Source organism: Anas acuta, chromosome 5 (genome assembly GCF_963932015.1).
Source record: "Anas acuta chromosome 5, bAnaAcu1.1, whole genome shotgun sequence".
Taxonomy (NCBI): Eukaryota; Metazoa; Chordata; class Aves; order Anseriformes; family Anatidae; genus Anas; species Anas acuta.
In genome coordinates, this window is record NC_088983.1 from 9,469,665 (window position 1) to 9,487,641 (window position 17,977).

A 17,977-nucleotide genomic window follows, 5' to 3' on the forward strand; every position below is an offset into this window, starting at 1 on the left:
TTGATGTCAGTGTCTGTGCAGTGTTTTGGTTAAGTTTTTTGAAATAGGGGCCAAAGCCTGCAGGGATCCAGCAGCCAGGATGAGGCTGTTTTTTTTGTGTTTCAAAGGCACCAGCACAGATGACACAGGTGTCTGTGTCCTTAAGGGGACACCCTGCTGAGAGCCTGGTGGTACCCAGCCTCGCTTGGGGGACGCCGATTTATACAACCCCCTGGGTGCCAGGGTGTATCAGCAGCCAGACTTTCCCAAAGAAGAGGAATCCTCGCAGCACCTCTTCCTCTCTCTCCCTGCTCAAGCCCTGAAGCCATCAGTACACAGACGGAGGGGACAGCTCCGGCAGCGGCGGTGCCAGCGGAGGCATCTCATCGCATCCTTGCACTGCGCATCCTCCCTCCCCACCCCCTACTGCTGCAGGCTTCCTCCCCGCATCCCTCCATCCTTTCCCCCCCACATCACTCCCCCCGGCAGCCCTGCTTCCCGCATCCCTCCCTCTTCCATCCCTCCCTCCTGCATCCCTCCCTCCATCCCTCCCTCTGCCTGCGCGGAGCTGCAGACATGGCGCTTAGCAATTTCCTCTTCGCTCAGTGCATCTGCTACTTCCTGGCCTTCCTCTTCAGCTTCATCGTGGTGGTGCCTCTGTCCGAGAATAGCAATGACTTCCACGGCCGGTGCCTGCTCTTCACCGAGGGCATGTGGCTCAACGCCAACCTGACGGTGGAGCGGCAGCGCTTCACCGTGCAGGAGTGGGGGCCCGAGGCTGCCTGCCGCTTCAGCATCTTCACCGGGCTCCTCTCCCTGCTGCTGGCCACAGTGCAGGCCTGGAGGACCCTCTTCTTCCTCTGCAAAGGGCACGAGGAGTAAGTATCCCCGGGGAGGGCAGGGGGTGCCAGCCCCTCCTGCAGGCTGGGGCAGGTGGCAGCAGCCACAGGGGTGAAGCACTGAGCTTTGCACCACCTGTGTCCTGCTGCCCAGAGGGGTTTGGGGTGAGGGGGTGTTTTGCCTGCACACACACCCCATGTGTACTCCCAGTCTGTGTCCCCCTCCAGAGGATGGGTTTGGGGTGGGGGTCAAATTCATTGCTGTGCTCCTGCTACCCTTTGGGATCTGGGTGCAGCGTCTGGCCAGCTCAGTTGTGGTGGGCACGATGGGTGCTGCAGGTTGTTGTGTGATGCTGGAGGCTGGGGACTGCAGGTGCCTCCTGAGTGTGGTCCCATTACATGTCCCTGCAGGAGGAGGCCTTCCCCTGATTGTAGATCTGGGAATCCTTGAGCCAACGCAGCTGTGCATGGTGGGGGGCAGGTGGGAGCAGTTGGTGGTTCTCCCCCTATTTTTATTCTGCTTTTGTGGTGGACATGGCAACTATTGCACAGAACAGCGATTGCTTGGTTACGACATGAGAGCAAAGCTGAGCACACTGCGGCAGGGCTGCTCCAGCAGTCGGTTCCTTTGCTCAGACAAACCAGGGTGCCTCAGATCTGGAATGAGGGCCTGGTGGTCGGGGCAGCAGCTCAGCAGTTCTGTGCTTGGTGCTCAGCTCTCCAGGGATGTCCTGCAGCTTTTGGTACAACCCTGGCACAGGTGACCCAACCTGTGGGTGCTCTGGGGTCTTCCAAGCACCCAATTGTATGAAGGTGGGAAGGCAGGAGCATGTACTGGTGGCTTGCTAGACTATGAAAGCCATTTTCCTTTACCAGAGGGAGGGTAAATCACTCATGTCCAGGTCTATTTGGACTAGAAGTTTCTTGAGTCAGTGGCTGTTTCTTAACCCTGGGCTTGTACAATAGCCTGGTGTGGTAGTACTTGGGACGGGGTAGCTGGGGTGTTTCCCTGGCCCTTTCTGACCACACTCAAGCTGCCTAATACAAAAACACCCTATAGGAAGTATAGAAGAGAGGCTTATTTCCACATTAAAGCTTACCTTAGAAGAGCTAAGTATAACCATGGACTTACTACATTTGAATTCAGTTTCCTCAGGTCATCAGATACCTATAGAGTATTAATGGAATCCAGATACTTTTTTTTTTCATCTTTACAGTTCAGAACCAGATTTTTTTTTTTTTTTTTTTTTTTTTTTTTTTTTTTTTTAAGAAACGAGCAGTAAACAGCCTGAAATAGTGAGATTTAGGTCTGATGTTTGGCCTACTTCCAAATGTAGCTATGTACTCCTAAACTGCTGGGCAGGCTTCTGAAAACTGTCTCTTCAGGAGCTGTGTTCAGGCTCCTTCCTCTAGGCTGAGCAGTAGCAGTTGTGTAATGCTGAGCAGAGTTGTTCCAGGCAAGAAAGGGGGCAGGAGGTTGCTGTGTGGTGGGGAGCAACAGCAGAGCAACTCTACATGTTGGAGTAGCTGTAGAGCATCAGAGAAGGGTAAAACAGGGTGAACTGGAACTTGCTTAAAATAGCAGCTTCCTCAGAAAAGGGCAGGTCTGTCCCATGCCCAGGTCTGCGTCTGTCTCTCTGAAAAGCAGGTTACACACACGCTGCTCTGATTTTAGACAGCCATTTATTAACACTTCATATGGGCATGAGAGCAGGTCTGTTTGGGTGGAGAGATAAACACAAGTTCTTCACCATAAATTATAAATGATCAGAGGCAACTGGGGCAGCCCCAGGACAACATCTGTACTGGCCCTGCTGAGCAGGACCACTGCTGCTGGGCCAGCTCCACCATGAGCTGCCCTGATGCACTTGCATCCCAGCAAGGTGTCCAGTCTTTATGTGCTTCAAATAATTAGGACTGACACCTATCGTTCTCAGAAGGGTCTGAGCACCCTTTGCCTCATGGACAGGCTGTGATCTTTCTGATCTAAGCAGAAAAATAGGTGAGGCAGAGAGCCAGATCTGCCCTGGCTCTCTACCAAGATGCCCTGGACTGAGGAATCCCCACACACAGTGGTGGTGATGATGGTGATTTGCCAGTTCAAACCGGGAGCGACGCTGAGACCTGCTTCGTTGGCAGACAGTCTGGACCTTGGCAATCTTCTGTGCTGCAGGGCAGGAAGTGGAGTGCAGACAGGGACCTGAGATAATGCACTGAATATGCCTGCGAACCTTTCCTTTTCTAGAGCAGTTATTAGTTCTAGTGCCACCCCTGATTTTATTCGGTGGACAGCTCAAGTCTTTTCTGTGTCTCAGGCCAGCATACTGTACTAAGGTGCACACAGTAGATATGGCTTTAGTGACACTTAAAACCTAGGTTAGATATGAAATCAGGGCAGGGACAATGACTGCACATTAACTGTGGTGTGCTCATACCGGCTCCATCTGCTATGTGGGTGACCCTGGTGCTCTGCAGCATTGAGCTGATCTGTTCCCAGTCCAGTGAAGCTGAAGGAGAATAATAGGATTGATGTCAACATTCCTCTACAAGTCAGGTGTCCCAGCATCCAGCTCCAACTGCAGTCTGTAAGGGCACATCTGGCAAGTGAATGATTTTGTTTCTTTTACATTGGTGTTGAGATTGGATGGCTACACTTTTGAGAGAACCTAGACAATCCCTTCAAATCCATGTTAACCCAGGAACAGAATTCCTAGCCCAACTGGTGAATGTTGCCTCACCTAATTTTAAAGAAGTTCTACCAAGGTCACATATGCCTTAGGATGTGTAACCTGTAGAAATTAAGATTGTCCAGCCCAGAACATTGCTGGGATTCAGCCACTGACTCAAAAAGCTTCTCAACTTTTAATATATTGAGAGAACTGTGGAAATAAATGTCTGTTTGTTGTTGTTTTTGGTTTGTTTGTTAGTTTTTGTTTGTTTGTTTTGTTTTGTTGTTGTTGCTCTCTGAGGTGAGTAGACTCCTTTTATCCCCAGAACAATGAGAGGTGCACTGCTGGACAATTTGTTATATTTGTCCTTACAATCTGACTTGAACCGGATGACCTTCCTCCTGGAGTTGACAGTCTTTCTCCAACCTAGAGCAGATGTTCAGTTTTTAGATAGTGAGACTTTCCAAGTGCCACCTAGAGCAGCTTCAAGTACCAAAAAGCTTGGCCAGATGAATGAGAAAGTTTTCACAAACTAGAATTAAGTGGCAGAGTTAGGAAGGGCCGTTCTTCTTTCAGTGAACCCCAGTCCATCCTTCTAGAAGACTAACTCGTGAGGCTGGAAAATAGTTGGACAATTCCTTTGCCTAATGGTACCACTCTGAGCATCCCACCCCTTACCTCCTCTAGCATATGCCTAGAGCTGGTTCTGGTTATACAGACTAACTGGGTTGATGTAAACTGACATTCGGCTGGCAGAAATAACATATTGACACCAAAGCCAGAGATGTCCCAGGAGAAACTGGCCTGCTCTGCAAATTGCCCATAAAACTGAGATTCGTGTCCTATGATGCCAGTACCTTGTGTTACATTGCTTAAAATGATTATAGCTATCAGTACTGTGTTGTTTTATTTTTAGTTTTAGTTTCCCTCTAGTAGGCAATTTTGGTCCCAATTATCATTTTAGCCATGAAATAATTTTAGCTCCAGTTACTATATAATTTGAGCTAATGACATTTATTTTAACAATGGTGATTTTCATCATTACAACTAATGAAAGCCGTGCTGTGTATGAACGATCGCCACTTAGCATTTATGATTTAAAGCCACATCCTCTTACGGTTAAAGAAAATAATAAATCTAAATCGAAAGAGCTTACAAAAGAAGATAACGTAACTCAAGATCATAAGCCATAGTTTTTCAATATATTAGATGTTCTTAATTAAAGCAGACGTGTTTCAAATGGAAACTGATATCTTTGTCTGGTGTATGCTGCTTAGAGAGACTGCTGATGTTGTGTTTCAGCTGTTTATGAGTTACATTTTTCTTCCCTTTTATTGCAGCTCTTTCTTTTATGCTTTCCTGAATCTGCTGATCAGCGCCTTTGTGGTGTTTATCACGTTTATTGCTAGCACTATAGTGAGTGTAGGATTTAACATGTGGTGTGATGCAATTACCGAAAAAGGAAGCATGCCAAATAGGTTAGTATTGAAGAATACATTTTCTTCTTTTTATCTTTCATATATGCACAAATGTACCGTGGTGTTACAAACTGTAGTTGTTACACACAAGGTAATCAAAGGGGAGAATATGGAAGTCCAGATTCTTTTCATCTGGTACAAAAACAGCAAACCAAACTTTTTTACTTTTAGTTCCCCACAAAACAAACTCTTTTCCATCATGTTTCATGGTCTTTTTAAGAGTCACAAACATGTGCAAAGGAAAACCATTAATTCCAAAGTTTTCATTTCCAAAAGAGAGCTGGATTTGGAAATTCAGCTCGAAGAAGGGAGGGAGGTGGGAGGGTGTCCTGGGAATCAGGGTCCTGGCTTGAAGTCCTGGCTCTGCCACTGACCTGTCTGACAGCAGCCAAGTCCCTTGTTCTGCCTGTGCCACAACACACCATTACCCAAAACCTGGCCTCAGAGCTGTGCTGCACACACCCTGAAAGCCACAGTACAGAAAGTATTTTAAGAGCAAAGTATAGAGGTCTAATACTTTCTGACAGGGCACAAAATGCACAGGCACTAAAATGTTCTGCTGTAGCTCACGATGCTTGTGCTCTGAATAGGAAACTAATAGGTTGAGGTAAATTTTTTGTATCAAACAAATAACAATGAAGAGAAATAAAAAGGTGACATTTTATGTCATACAATATTGAATAAAGGTACTACTTAAAGCATACATTTATATTGCACATTGTCATATGTTGTAAAATGCCATAGTAAATGTTCTGTTTAGGGCTGCAACGCTAATCGAATTATTCGAATATTCGGTTAAAAATTCCATTACAAAAAACACCTAATCGAATATTCGGATAAGAACCCAAGATGACCGACAGCACTGAAAAGGACAGAGAAGAGGCTGCAGAAATCAACCAAGAGATAGAAAGACAACCTCAAAATCCCGGGATTTTTTTCACACCAGTAAAGTCCAAGTTATTTGTAAAATCTGTAGGCAGCCTCTATCTTACCATCAGAGTACCGTCTCCTTGCTGGAGCATCTGAAACAAAAACACCCATACAATCCCTTCTTCTGAGGCTTTTCCTGGTGATGTCAGATGTCAAAAGGTAACGGAGGCTCATACACTTTGTTTCATTGAGGGGGAAGCAACCAAGCTGGGCTGATGCCAGATGTGTATAAGTGGGAGGCTCTGGGGGAGTGGGAGAAGAGGGTCTTAGGTATATTGTTTTCATAATAACTATCACAGTTTCACTTTATGGAAGATTGGTGTTATCACTTAGATAATTACACATTATTTTTTAAATAAAGTATTTACATGATTCTTTTACTCAAGCTTTAGAGAAGATTTGCAAGCAACCCAATTAGTGAAATGAATTAAATATAGAATCATAGAATGTGCCATTGTGATTGTTTGAAACACTTAGATATTGCTTCATTTTATGCTTTGTTTGCCTATTTGGAATTTCTGAAATAACTTTCTTTCTTCCCCTCCAAATGCTTTCCTTGGGTAGCTGTGAAGAATTACAGGATATAGATCTTGAACTGAACTTAGAAAACTCTGCTTTCTACGACCAGTTTGCTATTGCACAGGTAGGTCAGACTAGGTCACAGTTCTCTTCCAGTTCATTTTCCATTTGTTCATCGATCTGGGATTGTTGGAGCTGAAATGCGATCCTTTGAAATCAATGGGAATGTTTCCACTGACTTTAGTATGTGCTGAATCAAGATGATTGTGAATGGGTACATTTGCATTTTACATTCAAAACAGATAGTTTTGAACACAGATATGTCAAAACCTGACTCTTACTCATCATGGAAAATTTATTGTTTCTGCAAAACAATAAATGGGGTGGTCTTGGGTGTCCTGACTTGGGTGTCCTGGAGCTCTTTATTGCTGTTAGCAATAAGAAGAGAATGGCTGACCTGCAGCAGACTGTGGGGCTGTTAGTTTTCTCTTCCATGAGTTTGTCCTGGTTTAGGCTGGGATAGAAAGAAGATCCCCTGAGCCCATATAAGTATCAGTCCACTGAAAATAATGAAATAGTGCTATCTTTTAGATAGATTTTTTTTCCTGATCTTTGAGAATTAGACCTCTGAGGCTGTCATATTATTATTGAATATGCCAGCTCTGAGTCAACACTCAAAAACAGTGAACGCTGAGATTTGAGCACTTGAGCATGTGAACACATACTAACACAGTCCCTCGAGGAGGATAGCCCCATCCATGCAGGCTGCACCCATACACATGCTTTTTCAGTTGTCCCTCATGGGAGGAAGCCTTACCTTTCTTGGGACACTCCTTGAAGGCAACTGTGACCCTTAGACATGAGCTAGTTTTGTGGGTTTTGTACCCAGCAATGGCATCTAGACACCCATCCCAGACACACCTGCATGTAGCCAATTTGAATCATTCATACTGTGATATCAGGATGGACAGCTGATAATCTATACATATGTCCTGCCAGATGGTGATCTCCACTCTAATCCACGTTCCTCCAGACCTGGGTAGAGCTAGCCTGAACGATGCATCATTTAAGCTCTGCAAAATACCCAAGTATGAGAAGCCTGGGAGCATAACAGCTGCAGGGAAACACCATTTGTCTTCAAAAGCTGAATGTAGTTGTGACAAAGGGGAGCCTGAGGGAGACTTTGAAAACATAACCAAGCAGGGAGCAAAATCCTTCAGCATTGTTTTCTGATAACCGGGGTGTAGTAAGCAGAGTTGGATGAAGGCATGAGAATGGGTCTGTCTAAGGAGGGCAAATAAGTTTCTTTCAATCAGCAGAATGAAAAATCCAAGAATAGACTAGATTTACCAGCAAATGCAAACTTATTTCCTTGTGAGTGCAATAAATTCCTTCAGCAGGCCTTACTAAAACGCATCAGATATATAGGAACTCAAACTCTCATTTACATAACAGTGGCCCTTATTTATCTAAATTGGCTATTAAAGTAAACAGCTGTGCTACTTCCCAGAAGTGCTAGATTTTTTCTTTGTCCATTTTTATTTTTATTTTTATTTTTTGAAATAATAAAAAACCAGTATGTCAAAACTGAAATATGTGAATTTAAGTACCTTTTTTTTTTTTTCCTAACAGTATAATGAAATTAAAATGGAATTTCTGCCAGAAAGCAGAAATTTACATTACTACAAATGAGCTTCCTCTGAGACAGGGGAGGCCAACATTCAAGTACCTGAACCAATCAAAATGTAATTATTTCTACAAAGTTAAACAAGAGTGACTAAGTCAGTGATGGGACTTACTGCAGATTTGAGGCTTTAAGCTCAGGTCTCATATGCCAAATATATATGAGTCACCAGGAACTAGGATGTGTCAGATTGGGTTTCTCTTGCAGTTTGAGCTCCTGCTAATGTGAACCACTTACCCCAGAAAGTAACAGTTCAATTAGTAGGATTTTCTCAACAATATTCTGGATGGAAACACCTTGAAATTTATATTTCTCTGGGGGTAGTGAGAGGCCCACAGGATTCAGGAAGAAAGTTTTGGAAAAAGTATTAAGACATATGGCAACTCTAAAGTAATGGAAGAGAAATAATCCCAAGAATTTTGGGATGGCCAGAACATCAGATGCTGGGGAAGTTCAGCAGCTGCATGTGGATTATACAGAATTCTTCATGATCAAACCTAGTATTTTTTGTATCAAGTTTCCTACTACTTAAAGCTTTATTTCCTTTTAAGCTCAGAATATCTTGACAGGATTGAGAAGTGATGCCAGAAGCTCACAAAGTATAACTTGTCATGACTCCATGGGTTTTGGTCTAGGTGAGATTTTGATCTTTGCCTGGACAGGTGGTTTTGTCTTTGTGAAACAGTACTGATATTTGTCATTTCTTTGCTTCTCTAGTTTGGTCTCTGGGCTGCCTGGCTGACTTGGCTGGGAATTACCATACTGGCTTTCCTGAAGGTTTATCACAACTACAGACAGGAGGACCTGCTAGATAGCCTGATCCATGAGAAGGAGCTGTTGCTAGGAAGATCCTCTTCACGAACCTCTTTGCAAGATGAGAAAAGTGCCATGATCTAAAGCATAAGCAAATTTCCAGGGCAGGATCTAGGTTCTATTATTCAGTAGTGCAAGCTGATGTTGAGTCAGAGTATTGAGTGTGAGAGATGCATTTTTTCCTGATCAAAAGTTGTACTTATGAATCACCCACTTTCTCAATGAAAAATTGTCGGCAGGAATATTCATGTGAGGATACAGAGAATGAACTGCCCCATGTGCCATTGACATAGCAAACTTTCTGTCCTGCACATGCAGGGAGCAGCACAATCTGTAACCTGCTGTTGCTAGCAGAATTTCTGTGTGTTATCACTGGCTTTTGGGGCAGTGATTGTTTTTTGAGGACTGTGCTGGCAATACCAGGCTACAGAATCTATGCTATTCCTCCATATTGTTCTGCAACAACAGTAATAACTGGAGCTGCGTCTGGTCCCTCTTGTCTCTCTCTCCTCCCTTTTGCTAATAAAGCTGCTCTCATTCTCACTTTATTCTGGGTGGATGTAGCTCTGGTCCAAGTACAGACTCTTGCTGTCTCTGCTTTTGCTATGTGTGGTCACTGTGCTGACAAACCTATTGTTCCCACTCTGATTTTGAGTTTGCTTAGAACATACAGACCTGTGTTCCAGATGATACTTACTATGAGACAGTTTTAACGAATTTCATGAAACCATCATGCTATCTGTAAAAAGCTGTGTACCATTTGAAGGGATGGAGGAGAATGTTTGTGTTTTTATTTATTCTTAGATTTTGGCATGACCATCATTTATTATGGCTTCCTGAAGTGTAGTTTAGCTAGCAACTCCTGAAGCTTGCATACTAAGAAGTTAAGCTGAGTTCACAGTAGCAATGCTTGTGCATTTATAAGCATAACTTGGTCCCTAATATTGTATACTATTTAGTTCTGAGTATTAGAGTTTACTTGTGCTATTTATTTCATACAGAATATGCAAATTTTTTGTAAACATTTGCATTGTGGTATCTGTGTATATCTATCAACATAGCAAAGAGCATGAACAGCTGAGCTATTTTATAGGTACTCAGTGCTGAATGGACCCATTCTCCCCACTCCTGGGCAAGAGATCCAGGGCTGATGAATTTTGCCATGAAAAGGGAGAACTGTTGCTTTCACAAAGCTCACTCGTGACCTTGTTGTTGCTTTCAGTTTTGCTTGGCCAGAACTTCAGTGAATAAGGTGGATGAGAAGTAGGTCTGATAATTAGGAATTACTTAGGTGAGTGTGAGATTGCATGGCAGAGAAGTAAAGTTGTGCTAGAATTAGGCAGTTATACCCTGGTGCATGATGCATGGTAGACCTTTTTCAGCAGGAAAGTTAAGCAAGAAGTTAAGTTTAAGCAGAAGAAGAATTTCAGGGAGCACCCTAACACTGCCTGTGTCAGATGAGCTTGAACTGACACTGAATTTATTGCAAAACAAGTGCAAACCATGTACATCTATACTGCCTGGTAAGCAGTATGGGGGCTTCCCCCCCATCAGAGCACAAGCATTGGACAAGCACAACCATGCAGATTTACTGTTGTCTTCTGAGGACTATTTGGTGCATAAAGTTAAGCACCCACTTAAGTAGCTGAAACTGAATGTGAAGTCATAACAAATCCCTTAGTTTGTAAGGATTTTAGGGCATAAAATCTAGCATCACATTTAACAACTAAATTGTTCCCTCAGGTTTAGAAAAAAAAAAAAAAAAGGCCATGTGATATAAGCAGTGTGATGGCCCTGTGAACGTCTCAGATGGTCATGGGTGTCTGCAGGGAGATCTTGTTTTTCACTGTGATTTCAACCCACAAGGGAATGCAATTCCTCTGAAAGCTTTACAACAGTGGCTTTTTTTTTTTTTTTTTTTTTTTTTTTTTTGTAGTTGGAACTGAAATAAAAGGAAAAGTTCCTAAAGGGGGAATCAGAGATTAGTTAATTGGTATTAACATTAGTTAATTTGGCATTGGGTTAATTGGCATTAACATTAGTTAATACCAATATAAAATTCAGAGACCAGGACTATTAGAGACTTATTTATTTATTTATTTATTTTGTCTAATAGGGAAGATATTCCTGCAGTTACCCATTCCAGGGCATGACCTTCCCCTTTTAACCAGGAAGAAGTGCTTAGGACGTGAAGGTTACCTTATTTCCTCTGTTTCCCCAGTTGCTTCTCTGACTATAACAGACACTACTTCCCTTTCCAACCTTGCCTGGAATTTAAGACTCACCAGTGATGTCTCCTTCCATAAATACCTTCAGTACATGCCTAACTCCTTGCATGGGATCACATTGCTGCTTTGGATAGTACAATGCCTGTATGTGCTAAATCACACAGGCTGCAGTAACATGTGGGTTACTGGTCTTGCTTGGGGGCCCTGAGAACTGACGGGCAGATGGCAGTGAGTGCCTCCCCCTTATTCCTCCTCTGAGGCTCCAGGGCTCAAGCCTGGTCACTGGTTCTGAGGAGCAAGATGCTGCTTTTCATTGTGAGATTGTCCAGTCGCTTGACAGTCTCTTCTACCTCTCTTTCCCTGTGTCTCTGTGTCTTTTCCTCCTTTCTACTTCCATGAAAAGCAGCAGACACTAGGTCTGGAGTTCCTCCTCTCGTTGGCTTCTGTGGTTTTCATATTCATTAAAATTTATCACCCTGACACTATCTCAGTGACACTATCTTTATTGTTCTGCAGCTCAATAGACAGAAAGCGGGATCTTTAAAGCATCTGGGACAGCCAGGTTCCTACTGCTAAGAAAAAGCCAATAGGAAAGAAATACCTCACTTCAGCTTTTGGAAGTGCCACCCCAAAACCAGTACATGTATAGACTCACCCATTAACTTAATCAAAGCTCGGCCTGTCTCATCCATTTACCTGGATGAACTCCTTTACCCCTAATGCCATTACAATGCCTGCACGTACAAGCATGGTAGTTGGAGTTGGCTTGTAAAATGAAGGAGGCTGAGGTTCTCCCTTGAGTCCCACATGACAGAGGTCTTTCTTCAGCTTCACACAGCTGAGCAGGTGGAGTGAGGCTGGCACCCAGCTTGTGAGCTTAACTGATGCTTAAATGCAAAGCTGGTTTTGAAGGAAGCCCCTGGGCAGGTGAGAATGCAGTGTGTGGTTAGCAGCTCCCTGTCCGACTGGAGGGAGGAAAGGAACAGTCCAAGGATGCAGTTATTGAGCATCCTTGGAATTTTTTGATTTGCATTTAGCTTTTTGCAACTCTTCCCCTAAAGCTTGGACACTCAGGCCAACTCATTGAACATGTGTTAGAATGGCAACATTATGTATACCTACCTACACACATCTCTCTTTTGTACCATTCTGACCTCTTCTTTGAGTCATCCATTGACAAGCAGTGTAGAGTTTGGCTGCAGTAGTGTTTCGTCTTAGTCAAATATTTTGATATTTGTGATATTTTAATGCCTTGTTTATTTTACCATATCCAAAAACAGGCATCTGGGAACACTCTAGCAAGAGATATATTCAAAGAACAAGAACATTATGTGATGTTTATGTTTGCATATATTTTTTTTCATATGATGGAAGGGAAAAGATCTTTGTGGCCTTTGCCCATGCAGCTTGCTTGCTGCTGCCCGTAGCAAAGCTGTGGGTCATTCAGGTGAAGAGTGTGGGCTGCTCTGGTTTTCTAGCCATGTTCCTTGTGATGTTAAAGCCACAGTCAAAGGATCTTATTTTTGGCCTGGGCAAATTGCTAGTAATGCAGGCTGAACCTTAGACAGTCAAAAGCAAGTGGATGGTGCTTTCTGAGACACTGGGGTGTTGCCAGTATTCTGTTATATTAAATATATTCCCTGTGTCCTGGCTACCATCTGTGGTTAATTTCCTTACCAATTCCCTGCCAGCAGTGCAAGCTGCGTTAGAAAAATCTCAGCCAAGCTAAAACATCTTGGCTGAGATTTTAGATCAATATTGGTTATTATTTATTTATTTATTTTTGTAATGGAGAAACAATTAAAGCCAATTATTTTTGGAACATAATTTCCTCATGAGGGTACAAATGTTCATAACATCTTATCCCACTAATTCAGGAGGCATTTTTCAGCTGTAAATTTCTAGTAGGAATCACAAAAATAAGAGCCTGATGATTTACTTTAAGAACTTGAGGATATATGCATGCTATGGCAATGTTTCTACGGTCCGTTAGAAAAATGGGTATTGTAATAACTGGTGATGGGTGTTTAAGTAGATAGACTTTGTTGATGAAAGCATTCAGTGTCAGGATTCAGAGATGCTGTATGCATGTATGTACAATGTACACAGATAAATTTCAGAAATAACAGCACTGCCATACTGCAGTATGGATACAGACAGCATGGTTTGGAGTAGTCATTAGGGTGCCTTAACTTTCAGCACTGCCTTTTTCTTGCTGTTATTAGGCTCTGTGTAGTGTGACACACAGGTGATGATATCCAGAGGTGGATGCAGGTGTGATGTGTGCAGAGTGGGAAAGCACTAGCCAGGGCACAACCTCCAAAGGGCTGAGATGGGTTTCTAATGGGGGTTCGCAGAGGTTTTAAATCCTCCCCAGGCTCTTGGTAATGTCCTGTATAAGTCCTGCAAGGAACAGAGTCCTTTCAAGGCCTTCTCTCACCTACACAACATGCTGCTGACTTAACCTGTGTAGTACTCAGGATGGAGGTAGAGCCTCAGAGAACAGCAGCACACATTTTACAGTATTAATGCGTTAGCAAAGGGTCCTTTTACCCAAGATCCAGAAATTGTTCACTACAGGCTCCCAAAATGACTGATATGTGTTAGAATGGCAACATTATTTGCTGCCTACAAGTCTCTTCAGGCTGATGTGGACTCAGGATTTGTGGCCCCATTGCTAAGGAAGTGTGAGCCACAGGCCATTGGATAGGCTTTATGCTGGAAACAAGGTTTCTGCACAACCTCAAATCACACATCAGTCTGTGTAATGGGTGTTAGAAAAAGAAATAGAAAATGTGAAAATTCAGAGATGATGTCACCTGCAAAATGGTGCAGGAAAGTCCATGCAAACTGTGTGTTTAGGTGAAAGAGGCTTTTATTTTCCCCATTTTCCAAACACCTCTGATGTATTGCATCGCTTTTGTTGTTTAAATTATAAATTTAACAGATATCCAGACAATCATTCAGACTCATCAGATTTACAGTTTTCCATGACAAACTAATCTGGAGTTTGACAAACTTTTGTCCTCTCTTCTAAATTAATGGCTTGGATGTGAACATCCTTGAACTAATGGGAATTGTTTCTGTATACAGACCCTAAATTCGCATCTCAGACCACTTCCCTTGCTGATGGAAATAGCCCATTTTTATCTCATTGGAATGTTTGCTTTAGAGGCCACAAATGTCCTTTCCTTATGCTTAGGCAATCTGGGAGGAGAATTAGGTTTTGCCTGGCTAGTTTCCACACCTGCATGCAGTGAGAAAATGCTCATATAGCTTCATGAGCACTGAAATTGTTTTAGAGTTATTTTTGTTCATGGTCTACCCTCCAGAAGTATATATTTTTATTTTTGTTCCCCACAAGGAAGAGTAAACCTAACCTGAACTATATTTTAGCATTCACAGGTACAAACCTAAGAGTATTTCTATTTTTTGTTTGTTTTTTTTGCTTGCTTTAAGCGATAACATTCCATACAATTTCTGAATCTAACAACTGCATAGAAGAAAGCATTCTGATGTACTCCTGGCATAAAAGAGAAAAACACAACTGCAGTCTCTCAAAAAAATTTAGCATTTGTTTCTGGGAGGTTAGACAATGATTTACTTAATATATAGCAAGTACTGTTTATTTCAAGGCAGGCATGTAATTGATAGCATCTTTCCATTCTGTTGTTGGGAGGAGTATTTATATAGCAATGCTTTCTCTTTAGTTTCTTTTGTCCATGCCAAAGAATGTAATCGAACTGATACTGCAAACATAGATTAATGTGAATGTATTCACCCGAGTGCTTAAACCTTTCTACCTCTCCTAGCTGCTATAACTGATTGAAGTGTTCTTGCATAAAACAGTCAAAAGAAAAGAATGCATGTAAGAGTCTAAATCCTATTTTCATTTTGAGCTTAAGGATTTAGGATTTATCTCATCAACTTCCTGTCAGATCCTTGTTCCTATAAAATGGGCATAGGCACCCAAGAAAGCCTCTGAGAATAGCCCTTTCGATGGGTCAAATAATGTTTTTTATTCTTTATTTTTAAATTTATGTCAGCAACCGTGACTTGTTAGACATGGAAAGTCATGTTACCTGGCAAGTAGGATTTCACAGGAGTGGCAGAAGCATGGAGCAACTTGTTAAATGGGCTGTGGCCCTCCTTTCCCAGCCCTCCCCACAGGGAGGGAGCTGCAAGGCACAGGTTTTTAACCTCCCTGCCTCCTGGGGAGGCATGAGCCTCCATCTGCATGGCAAATGCTCTCACCATGCTGTTATTCTGGATATCCCTCAAATCTTCCTGTTAGAACTTTTCTACTTGGCTAGAAATTCCTAAAAACTGACATTTTAGCTTGGTGGTTATGGTGTTTATCAAGGAGATAAAGTACCTGGCAGCAAGAGCTCACTGAAATAACTTGAATTATTTGTTTGCGCTGGAAACAAAATATGAGAAGGTTTTGATCCCTCTTTCTTCCCACCTATGTTGCAAAGTGAGGGTGGAGATACCCTGACAGGAGGTGGGAATGAAGATCCATCATTGCAGTTGACCTCTTGGGTGATTTCTCACGCAGGCAGATAAATGGCCCTGTGGCAAAACTCCTTATTTTCCCTTCATTTTCCTCAAAATTTAGGCAAGTTTGACTTCAGTTTGTATACAGGTTCTGCATAGTGTTTACAAATGCAAGAGAAATTGCAAACTTTACTTTTTGTGGAAAAGAAAATAAGAAAAAACATTTCAGCTTTTCTCTTTTCTCATTGGGCTCTCTGGGGTTCGACGCCAAACTCTTCCCTTTACACAAGCCAGGCCTGATTTGTCTGACATGTTGCTCTGAAAGGTTCCCAAGACTGGTGCCAGCACTCTCTTGAGGAACCTGGTGGAGTCAGACAAGTGGGATATTAATCCACAGATTTTAAGGGAGGGAAATGTTTTAAAATCATCTGTCATGGTATCCCACATAACACACTCCAGAGCTTTTCTCCCACTTGCTCCTGCAGCAGAAGGAATTATTTTTCCCTTTTAACACTGTGAGGTGCAATTATTTGTGCCTGAAATACAGCACATCCTCCTGAAACACGCTGGATCTTGATGTAGTTAATTAACCCTTGCCACACTTCCTAGGATGCTGCAATGATTTTAATCCTCTTTGTTGAAAGTGTGTTCACCATTTGGCTTCTAAAGGTGCTAACAGCCTCCTTACACCATAGTTTTTAAGAAATGAAAGCAGTCCTTTGGCCAAATGACTGCAGGAAGCTCGGTGCTGAAGAGCATCCTTTGGGGGGAGAACCACTGCACAGGGTCCACAGCCAGCTCAGACAGGTGCCATATTATAGCCAAATACTCTCTGAGTAAAGCTACTGCAGTTTTTCAGCCCAAATGAGAAATCAATATATTATGATCTAAAATATACTGCTGTAAGAGTTTTGCAGGCTTTTGCAGGTTTTTATTCAAAGAAAAATAATAAACCTCTTCCACTGACATCTCCTTTCCCTGGATCCTTTCTTCTTTAAAAGCATTTCTGGAATAATTTCACAGGGTTTTATTGCCATCAGGCTAATCAGGCGTTATTTCTCACATCTCTTCCTATCAGGGAAAAGCACAGTCAAGAGGGACAGGAGAGTGCCATACTTCAGAATAAAAATAGATAGTGTGGAGAACTATTAGTGCTCTTCCCGTGAGGGATTTCAGCATTCAGGCTGTGACACGAGGGATCCAGCGTGGCAGAGCCTGGGCAGGCAGTGCTGACACTGCTTTCAGCCTTAGCTTGGACCACGCAGATTTTCACAATTTGTTTTGGAAGTCTCCAGGTTTCCATAATTCATTTAACTGTTGAAAGCAGGATTGGGGCAGATCCTTAGCTGGTGTACGCAGCTTAGCTTTGTGAGCCTCGCTGGAGCCATGCCAGTCTGCACAAGCTGAGGGCAGAGCCTGGTCTGTTTTGGATCTTCTTTCTCATGCTTTGTATGCTCTTCTGCAGTGTAACAAGTGCTGATTTGGAGCATTAATTGCATGCATTTGACAGAAATCGAAATGGAGTTAGGTTTACTGTTTTGATACAGTCTCAAAAGGAAAGCTTTTTACTAGCATTTTAATACAGCCATTTGTAAACACTTGGCAAATAAAAATTGTGAGTCCAATCCTTCTGCTAGTAGAGTCATTGACAAAATTTCCTTTGGCTTTAGTAGGAGCTGGACTGGGTTCAGTGTAAGTGGTATACTCTAGTGTTAATGATAATGATTTAATGTTTTATATATTGATGCTTTTTTTGCTGGACGGTGCATTGGCTTTTTATGATTTGGTGATATATATGAATAAACTACTTGAAAAGTTAATATTTCTGTGTTTGGATTTTTGATAGTGAGTTGAATTTACTGTGTGCAAGTTAAAAAATAATTACCAAAGTCAGTGGTGACATCTTAGTTTGTTCCCTCATTCCCTGGTATCACCATGCTGCAGCTTGCATGGTCTTAGACATGACCAACCTCCCTATGCTGAGCCCTCTTGGTACCATCTTCCAGCAGTGAGCCCTAAAGCTGCAGCAGGCAAGGAGAAGGCAGTTCACCTGCATGGGATGCAGATGAAAGCCAACGTGTTACCAAGTGTAGTGGGGTACCACTGGCTGCACGGGTACCACAGGCTGCACAGCAGGTTCATTTTCTAAATGCCAATTGGTTAATTTTCTTTTTGTAGCCCCAGACTTTCTCTTCAGGGGTGGGTCTAAACATTCCCAGCAGATCTCCTGGAGCAAGGAATTAATAAGGAACAAGTCCACTCTAATATCTTGGAGGCTTCTGAGTTATTTCTTGAGGGCAGCTGCTAATACTCTTTTTCTAGCCACATGCTGCCAACCTTT

General features: G+C 42.7%; 1 protein-coding gene across 1 annotated transcript; it reads left to right on the forward strand.

Annotated features, from left to right (window-relative positions):
- Positions 1-410: 410 nt before the first annotated feature.
- Positions 411-17,456, forward strand: TMEM179 (transmembrane protein 179). Its single transcript, XM_068682612.1, has 4 exons — positions 411-857; positions 4,828-4,965; positions 6,460-6,538; positions 8,816-17,456. Exons 1-4 carry the CDS (start codon positions 556-558, stop codon positions 8,993-8,995), a joined length of 699 nt encoding a protein of 232 aa, XP_068538713.1. The 5' UTR covers positions 411-555; the 3' UTR covers positions 8,996-17,456.
- The last annotated feature ends 521 nt before the right edge of the window (positions 17,457-17,977 follow it).